The 9,402-nt window shown below is 41.0% G+C and overlaps 1 protein-coding gene across 4 annotated transcripts in view; it reads left to right on the top strand.

The window, feature by feature from the left end:
* The window catches only part of ACSL6 (acyl-CoA synthetase long-chain family member 6), a 27,207-nt gene extending 23,601 nt beyond the window's left edge, over positions 1-3,606 (top strand). For all 4 annotated transcript variants that reach the window (XM_009075167.1, XM_009075168.1, XM_009075170.1 and 1 more), the window contains exons 19-20: positions 1,058-1,129; positions 3,466-3,606. In XM_009075167.1, the coding sequence (XP_009073415.1) occupies positions 1,058-1,129; positions 3,466-3,606 (213 nt within the window). The remainder of the gene's footprint in view (positions 1-1,057; positions 1,130-3,465) is intronic.
* Positions 3,607-9,402: the final 5,796 nt, after the last annotated feature.

Here is a 9,402-nt window from a genome sequence, read left to right as displayed (position 1 = left end):
CAGCAGGACTGACCTGGATCCAATGATGTGTGCTGACTGGTGGTACAGACCTCTGCAAACTCTGGTGTGTGTGGGCCAAGGGTCTGTATTGCAGAGAATGGTGGGAGGGCAGGTGGTGTTTGCTTAAATTTCTGAAATAAGACATCTAAATAAGACCTATCACTGGTCTTCTCTCTGGTGACCCGTGAGAGGACCAGAGGGAATGGCATCAATCTGTGCCAGGGAAGGTTTAGGTTAGATTAGTACAGACCTCTGCAAACTCTGGTGTGTGTGGGCCAAGGGTCTGTATTGCAGAGAATGGTGGGAGGGCAGGTGGTGTTTGCTTAAATTTCTGAAATAAGACATCTAAATAAGACCTATCACTGGTCTTCTCTCTGGTGACCCGTGAGAGGACCAGAGGGAATGGCATCAATCTGTGCCAGGGAAGGTTTAGGTTAGATTATAGGGAAAGGTTCTTCACCCAGAGGGTGACTCTGGGACAGGACAGGCTCTCCAGGGCAGTGGTCATGGCATCAAGCCTGGCAGAATTCCAGAAGTGCTTGAACAACATTCTCAGGCACATGGTGTGATTATTGGGGCAGTCCTGTACAGGGCCAGGAGTTGGACTCGACGATCCTTGTGGGTCCCTTCAAACTCAGGACATTCTGTGATTGTATAAGGATCCCAGCCTTGTTTACACATGCTCTCTAGTACTGGGTCACTGTGTTGGATCACATCAGTGAACACCAGTACCACTGAGTCATCCCACTGGTGTCTGTGGGCAATGATTCTGCATCAAAATCTGCCAGATGGCTGAAGGATTGCAAATTAAACAGCTATGTCACATAGCTGGTTTGAAAATAGAACCTTACATACTTACTGAGGAGACAGTTAATATGACCACACTCAAGGTTAACATTTATACACTTCTTTCACAGTATTTTTGCTAATTATATATTAAATGTCAATAAGGCACTTGAACTTTACTCAGAAACATGTTTTTTGACCATCAGTGAGCATTAATTGTGTGTAAGGTTGACTCTGACAGTTGATGAGGAATTTTTGTGTTTTAACCCAGGAGCTGCAGCAAGCAATAATGGAAGACATGGTACGGTTAGGGAAGGAGAGTGGACTTCACTCCTTTGAGCAGGTAAAATGAAACAATTAACACACCATTCAGTGTGGTCAGACAGGCAATTTGTCTCCTTGTATGGAAGGGATTTGTCAGCATTTATTATGTTACTACACATCCTTGCTGCAGCTGCACACGATGTTTTTGGAAAGAGTTTTATTGCTAGCAAGTTGTATTTGTTCCTTTGAAAAAAAATGTATGTGCTGTGATTCTGCTTCCCACCCATGCTTGAAATTTGAAATAAATTTAGTGAAAGTTTTGGGTGCAGAGGTCAAAATCTAAATCAGGGACATGGATAATCTCCAGACTGACAACCAGAGGTTAAGATTAACATCTGTAGGACTCTGACTCTTCTGCCATTGAAAGCTCTGTTAGAAACTGGGTCACTAATTACCACTCTTATACCTGACCTCAGAATGCTGCTGGGTTCTTTAGTTTCAGTCTGGGCACTAATCCTTTCCCAGTGCTTGTGCAAATATTTCAGCAACAGAGCTACAAACACTTGAGATTTGAAATCAACCATGGATTACACAGCATTAAAACCACAGAAAAATTATCCACCCCATTTTAAATTTGAAATCAACCATGGATTACACAGCATTAAAACCACCCCATTTTAAAATGTCAAATGCTTATTTCTGTTAAAATAAAGAACATCTTAATCGTTACATATAATTAGCAAGGGCCTTTTTGCTTTTGTTTAAACTGCTTCTGGGTGATAATTCTAATGAGTAATTCACTGGATCGGAGTGGAGCAGAAGCGTAATTAAACATCAGCCTGTTCCATGGATTACACAGCATTAAAACCACCCCATTTTAAAATGTCAAATGCTTATTTCTGTTAAAATAAAGAACATCTTAATCGTTACATATAATTAGCAAGGGCCTTTTTGCTTTTGTTTAAACTGCTTCTGGGTGATAATTCTAATGAGTAATTCACTGGATCGGAGTGGAGCAGAAGCGTAATTAAACATCAGCCTGTTATTCTTAATTTCTCTGTTACCTATGCAAATGAAATTACAGTAAAAGGAAAGAAATTTTGTCAAAATTTTATGTAAAGCAGTTCATAATTGTGCTAATAAGTCTGGTTTGCCTCTGCCACAGTCTCCACAGTATGAAATACTCTCAAGTAATCGATTCTACCAGCAGTTTGCAATTAATAAACAATAAAGTATGGAGGAAAGCCTTGCCATCTGCCTAAAAATTAGAGCAAAATAATAATAAGATACAATAAAAAATACATGTTTTACTTTTTAAAACTAAAGGCCTTCAAAATTTGATCTCTGTTGCAATATGTAGTCCTAAAACCAAACTTTGAGCCAGATAATTGTGGCTAATTTTCCCATGGAATGAGATCCTCTGCTATGGGGATACTCTTTATTGTCCCTGTCCTTATCTGCAGTTTGGACCTCTGCCTTGGAAGTGACAAGTCTGGCTTCTATAACCATCAGCTTCCAGGCTCTGAAAGCTGGTGGATCAAGGAAGGTGGAGCATTAGTAGCACAAACATGGCTTTTATGAAAGATGTCTCGGGGGGAGGACCTGGACCATGATGCTTGCAGGGAAAAAATGAATCCCATATCTAATGGAAATAGAAAATGGATTTGCAGTCTATATTCCTGCAACTCCCAGACTAACAAACTGCAAAGTAGTCTGGCTTGGGAAACCATGAAAGCAGCAGATGGCTGGGGAATTTTGTCTTAAATCAGTGGACTATAACCAGTCACGCAGCAGTTTTGTGCTTTCTCCCACACCAGCACGGGAAGGAAAAGCTCACTCCCATCTGTGCTGCCAGGCTCCCCACTGTGCTCTGAGCCACTGCCTCGAACAAGGGCAGCCTTGTGCCACGCTGTTTGCATAGCCTGAATGATTTTATACCACTTTAATTAGCTAAAATTCCTCTTTAAACATGATCATCGTGCACACGCTTTGTGCCTGCAAAGCTTCGCGATAATTTTGCAAGTCTGATTCAGTGCTGACTCCTTTGGCAGTTGGGTTAAGGTGACGTTTTCTAGCACGACTCCCTGCCCTCCCTCCTTCCCCTCTCCCCTATCGCCTTTCAGCTGTGTGAAACTGCAGTGACACTATCACATATGGTGACACTGTCCCTCACGTGGTGCCTCACTGCGCTCTGGCCTTGGTTTCGTGCAGAAAAGAGGTTTATGTGCTCATTATCTTGGAGAGCTCCCTTCTGTGGACAGGGGAAGGAAACCCCAGGGGACTCAGGAAAAGTCCCCTGGACTCCAGGCACTGCCAGAGGGAAGTGCAGTAAGGCTGGTGTAAGAAGTTCTGCTTATTCAGTGTGATGCCTGTAGTCTTTGCTATAAATATATCCCTCCTTTTTTTTTTTTTTAGGTCAAAGCCATTTACATTCACTCTGATATGTTCTCGGTACAAAACGGTTTGTTGACACCAACGTTAAAGGCCAAGAGACCAGAACTAAGAGATTACTTCAAAAAACAAATAGAAGAGCTATATTCAAGCATCTCCATCTGAAATCACAGGAAGAATCTCCAGACTAATGGACTTCATAGCAATATTAGAATAATACTCAAAAGTACAGAGCCAGAATGACACTACTGAAATGGATAAGCATCTGAATCTTACATTTGAGCCTTTCATTGTTCTAGGATTTCGCCACTAACTCCATTTTTCCTTCTTTTTTCCCATCAGGTGTGATACGATTTATTTTTTACTTCATGTACACAGTAGGGCACTACTAAAAATTATGCTAAATTACCACAAAATATACAGACATTTCAATCTATGACCAAGTAAATTATGGAAACTTATCTTATTAATAACTGCAAACCTTTCTAATTGTAATAGGAACAATTTCAGGTATGCCTGTGGATATTTGATTGTATATAACCTAATACATTAGAAACTAAAATTATGGATAATTCAATAATGTGGTCTACCTCAAACAATCAGTGATTGACAGTGAAAGTGAAAGTCTATTTTCTCTGATTTGGAACTTCAAGCTGGATATTGGTTTATATGTTAAGTAATAGTTTTTATATTTTCCAGGACATAAATGACATTGATTTGAGTTAATCATCAGTGACCTAACTAACAACCAGAATAGAAATAGGAAGGAATCTCCCGCTATTTGTACTTAATAGACCTATTAGTATATTACAATGGATTAATGTTACCTTGAAACTACAGGAACAGGGTAGGAAGCGATAGGATAGAATTCCCTCTATTTCCTTTTCATCCGAACGCAGTTTATCCATGGCATGCTGATTCTGCATTCGGGCTCCTTCAGTCCAGTGCACTCATGGACATCTGAACTGCTCAAACTGAGAAGGCTGCAAAAGCATCGCTGGCTCTGCGGCGGCTTTCGGTGGGAGTTCACGATAATCCATATGCTCCCAGTCCCTAATTTATTACTTTACATGCTGCTAATACTGCATAGTCCAGCTGGACTAACTCCCTTTGAGAAACAGTGCTAAAGAAACGGAGCACAAGGAATAAGCTGTGATTCTGGACGGGGCTGAGCAAAATGAATACGTTTGGGAAAACGGCCAGCCTGAGGCGCAGCAGTGGAGAGCATCCTGCGTCTGGCCACGGGAGGGGAAGGAAAACTGCTCCGGAAGACCCACAGGGATGGATGGAAGGCTGTGTAAGCCATCCCTCTGCAAGGTGTCATGGTATGGCAGAATGTTGGATGGGGCTGCAGAAAGGCCTGCTGAGAAAACATCTCTATGGTCAGACATTTGGAAGCATCAGTTCCCACTGGCATCATTCCAAAGGCCTCTCTGGAATAAGCAGCAAGATGTCTGGATGAACCCTTAGATTTCTATGGTCATGAGAAAAGGAGATAAGTCTCACAAGGAACAGGAGCAGATTCTGGAGCTCTCTCCTGATGTAATGAATGGTACAAAACAATGAGAAAATTGTCATGTGAAGTCGCTTGAATACTTGGACTGTCGGTGGCTTCTTTCTGCTAAACAGGGTCCTGAATATCTGTGTGTATTGTACTAGCTGCTGTTTGTTGCACCAGTGCATACTAGCATGGAGCTGTGCCTGCTAGATCTTTGCTAGGACAGTGAAAGCACACTTATTTTCTCTCTTAAACTGGAATCCACTGTAGACTTTTGAAGCTAAAAGTTTAAATTTTTAATCTAAACAGTCTCCTATTTTCCCTCTTGAAATTCCATTGCATGCTTCCAAATGAAATAAATCGAATTAATGAGTTAGTGTTACACGAAGACTGATTTATTGCAGTGATTTCATAATAAAATGATACAAAGGAAACCATATCAGCAGCATAATAACTCATACAGAGCGCAGAGATTTGATTTATCGAATGCGCAAGTGTCGGCTGAATCCCTTTTTTGCGCCAGATTCCTCATGTGATTCCAGCGCAATGACTCGCATCAGTCCAAAGCAAGTGAGAAATATCTGAGATCTGATGGGATCATAACATTCATTTTCCACCAACCTACACAGCAACAGCATCCCTGGGGAATTTGTGTGCGCCACGTCTACGGAGGATAGGAATTACTGTATAAAATCTGTCTCTTTAGGCCAAGTCATACGGGATTTTCACCTCGGCAGAGTCTGGTTCATCTCCTTTTTGTATCAGCCAAAAGAGAGTCATTGCATATGCAAGCTTCAAAGCAAGGAAGAATTAGATTCAGAACAATTTCCTGTTTAATGAGACAGAGTTTTATAATAATAAAGCCCCAAACCCTAGTCATCTGAGTGAGTAGAGAAAAGCTATTTTTTGCTGACCTTTTTCTACCATTTGAATTTAATTTACTTTTCTCCTAAGACAATTTCAGGCTTTTCAAGACAACTAAACTCCATATAACTATAGAAGATCCCAGTATGAGTTTATTTGCTGCTTAGGCAGCTGTTATTTTAACATATGTAATGTCTCTTCTTTTGGTATTCAATACAAAATGTCAGATGCACTAGAGCCAAAGTTATGAATATCAAAAGAATAAGGAAGAAAAAACTACAGACTTGGCCACACTAGGATGATGTAAACTCTGGGAGAAATTGTGTTGTCACACCAGAAGTGTGAATACTTTCAGAACTTGTGAAGACCTATATAAATAAACTAAGAGCTCTCTTTTATACTTTCTTGTGTAATCAGGTTTTCCTCTGCAGGTCATTCTCTCTCACCACAACCATAATGATGTTGTAAGAGACTACCACTTGAAAAGCAGACATGCATAAGGCATGAGCTAGGCACAATCTTGCTTCTCTTCAAATTCCAGGAGTACTTATTTTGCACTGAGCTTTCTTAAACTGAAACACTTCTTGTGACCACCAAGGAAAAACCCCAAGGGCTATCCAATAACCAGTTGGGTATTTTTTTTTCCCCCTCAAGACAACTAAATACAAAATTAGTTTCTGTTACCTTATTTAAAGAGCGGAGACTCTTTTTGCAGTCAGTTTTGCAGTCAGAGTACTGTGTTGTTGGACATGTTAAACATGAGATGTTCTTCCTGGGCCTGGTGCTATGCCTGTGGAATCACTGTAAGACTGTCTCATAAATAAAAAACAGAATAAAATACATTTTCCAGGAAGAGAATCTTGCTTTGTTATATATTTTATATGTTCTTTGCTCGATATATTGCACAGAGAAAATACTGTCCTGCCAAGACACAGAAAGTGTGAGCAGAAACCAGACCAGAGTCTTAACCCCATGAGGGCAGGAAATATGTGGAGTAATTCTGTCCTGAAGGCACATGTACAGGTTAAAACACTTGACACACATCATGTGAGAGAGAGGGTGAGTTTTTATTGATAAAGTGCTATTTTGCAATCTGTCCTCACTGTTGGTATCTATCAGCATCAGTAAAGTCCAGTCTCAATTTTTGCCATGAATAGGAAATTCTTGCATATAACAAAAGATTCTGACTTAATCTTCTGGAATGAAAAAAATTAACTTAGGGTTTTTTTTTTCGTTTTAATTTTACATGTGTTAAAAGCACAAACTGCTGATCTGTATGTAAATAAATGCTACAAGATGAATGTAAACTGGGAAAGAATATACTATTTTTGCATGGTAACCGGTTACTTAAAGACCTCTTGATGCCTTACAGAAAATTTGGAAAAACATTTTATCTAGAGGCAATTCTAGCCATGTATTTTTTGTCTCTTTGTTTCACTTTGGATTTCTCTGGGAGGAAAAATTCTGAATTAGATCTTTGTTTCTGCTTGGAATTAACATTGTTCAGTTCTTTGCACACTTGGTGGTTTCTATACCACTTTTGCCCCTGTGAAACGATGAAGCTGTTCAGAGAAGAAACCTGGATGCTTGTAGTCCAGGAGGGGAAAAGTTTTAGATCCCTGGAATCATTCCAAAATAAAACGTTTTCTGAGGCATCTTGAGCCCCTTTAAGCCCTTCACTTCATTTCAGCTTTTCTGTTATGTATTTTAGCAAAGTAAAGCAGTGAACAAATGAGGCATTTGGGTAGGTGTTGCATATTCTATTTTCAACTGAAAGGGGTTAAAATATAACATATACATTGTGTAAAAATAAATTCTTAACTGTAATTAAAGATTTTTCAGTTTTGGTATATTAGCATGTATATCAAAGAGTCATCTATGGAAACTTTTGTAAAGAACTAAATTCTCACCTTTCTCAGAACTGCTCATAAGATTTTCTCATGAACTGATTTACAATAAAAGCTCTTTTATAAAATCTGTTGTTGCTCCAGCACTCTGTCCTCACCATCAGTGTGAAGCTGTTCAGAATGTGTGCCTAGACTAAACGTGTTGTAAAGATAATAAAGGATGTAAAATAAAATAATGACCAAAGGCATATTGGAACCCGAGATTGATTTTAGCAATCTCCTCTGAAAAAAATTGTTGCAAAGTTCTCTGAAGATGCAGCAGTCTTTCTGTAATTGTTTCATTTTTTTATTTTAAATCAATAATAATATAACCAAATGTATATGCTTGTTTAATATGAATTGACAATTGGGAATGCATAGTATTTTTTCAGACTATGTGTCTAAACCAATAAAGTTTAAAAGCATTTGGGCTCTATTCCGGTTTTTGTGTGCAGTTGCATTTCCCTTCACTTGGAAATCCAGGAATGCAAAAGAATTAGCTCAAATTCTTCATGTTAATGAAGCAATGAGAATTACAGAACCACAGAATTGGTCAGGTTGGAAGGGACCATGGTGGGACATCTGGTCCAATCTCTCTGTTCAATCAGGACCATCCTAGAGCACATGGACAGGATTGTGTCCAGACAGACCTGAAAAGCTCCAGTGAAGGAGAATCCACACCTGTCTGAGCAATCTGTTCGAGTGCACAGTCAACTGCATAATGAAGTTCTTCCTCATATTCAGGTGGAACTTCTTGTGCATCAGTTTCTGCCTGTTGGCTCTTGTTTTATTTCTTGGCACCACTGAGAAGAGCCTGATCCATCTTCTTGGCACCCCCTTCAGATACCTGTATACTTGCAGCAATGAGGAGAAAGATGGGGGTGATGGTAGAGGAGAAACTCACTATGAGCTGCAGTGTGAGCTCACAGCCCAGGAAACCAACTGAATCCTGGGGGGCATCAAAAGAAGAGTGGACACCAGGTCAGAGGAGGTGATTCTCCCCCTCTGCTCTGCTCTTGTGCGACCCATCTGGAATACGGTGTACAGTTCTGGTGCCCTCAATGTAAGAAGGACATGGAACTGTTGGAGCAAGTCCAGAGGAGGCCACAAAGTTGGCAAGAGGGTTGGAGCATCTCCCCTATGAGGACAGGCTGAGGGAGTTGGGGCTGTTCAGCCTGGAGCAGGCTGTGTGGAGACCTCAGAGCAACTTTCCAGTATCTAAAGGGGCTACAGGGGAAGACAGAGAGGGACTCTTTGTTAGGAACTGAAGTGACAGGACAAGGGGTAATGGGTTCAAATTGAAGGAGTGAAATTTAGGTTAGATATCGGGAAAAAGTTTTTCCTGTGAGGGTGGTGAGACACTGGCACAGGTTGCCCAGGGAGGCTGTGGCTGCCCCAACCCTGGCAGTGTTCACAGCCAGGTTGGATAAAACCTTGAGCAACCTGCTCTGGTGGGAGAGGTGTCCCTGCCCAGGGCAGGGGGTGGAACTAGATGATCTATAACACTCATTCCAACCCCTAAAATATTACGCTCCTTTGATTAATGACTTCCCTTCTCAATCGCCTCTTCCCCAGACTGAACACACCCAACTCCCACTGCCTTCCCTTACAACTGAGACGCTCCGCTCCCTGGATTTCCATTCCCGCTGCAAATTCCTCCTCCCGCCCAGCGCCAGCGGCAGCTCAGGCTGAGCAGTGACTCGCCCGGCGCTC

The sequence above is a fragment of the Acanthisitta chloris genome, unplaced genomic scaffold (genome assembly GCF_000695815.1).
Source record: "Acanthisitta chloris isolate BGI_N310 unplaced genomic scaffold, ASM69581v1 scaffold1725, whole genome shotgun sequence".
Taxonomy (NCBI): domain Eukaryota; kingdom Metazoa; phylum Chordata; class Aves; order Passeriformes; family Acanthisittidae; genus Acanthisitta; species Acanthisitta chloris.
Note: the sequence above shows the minus strand (reverse complement) of the source record. Positions and strands in the feature narration are given on the sequence as shown.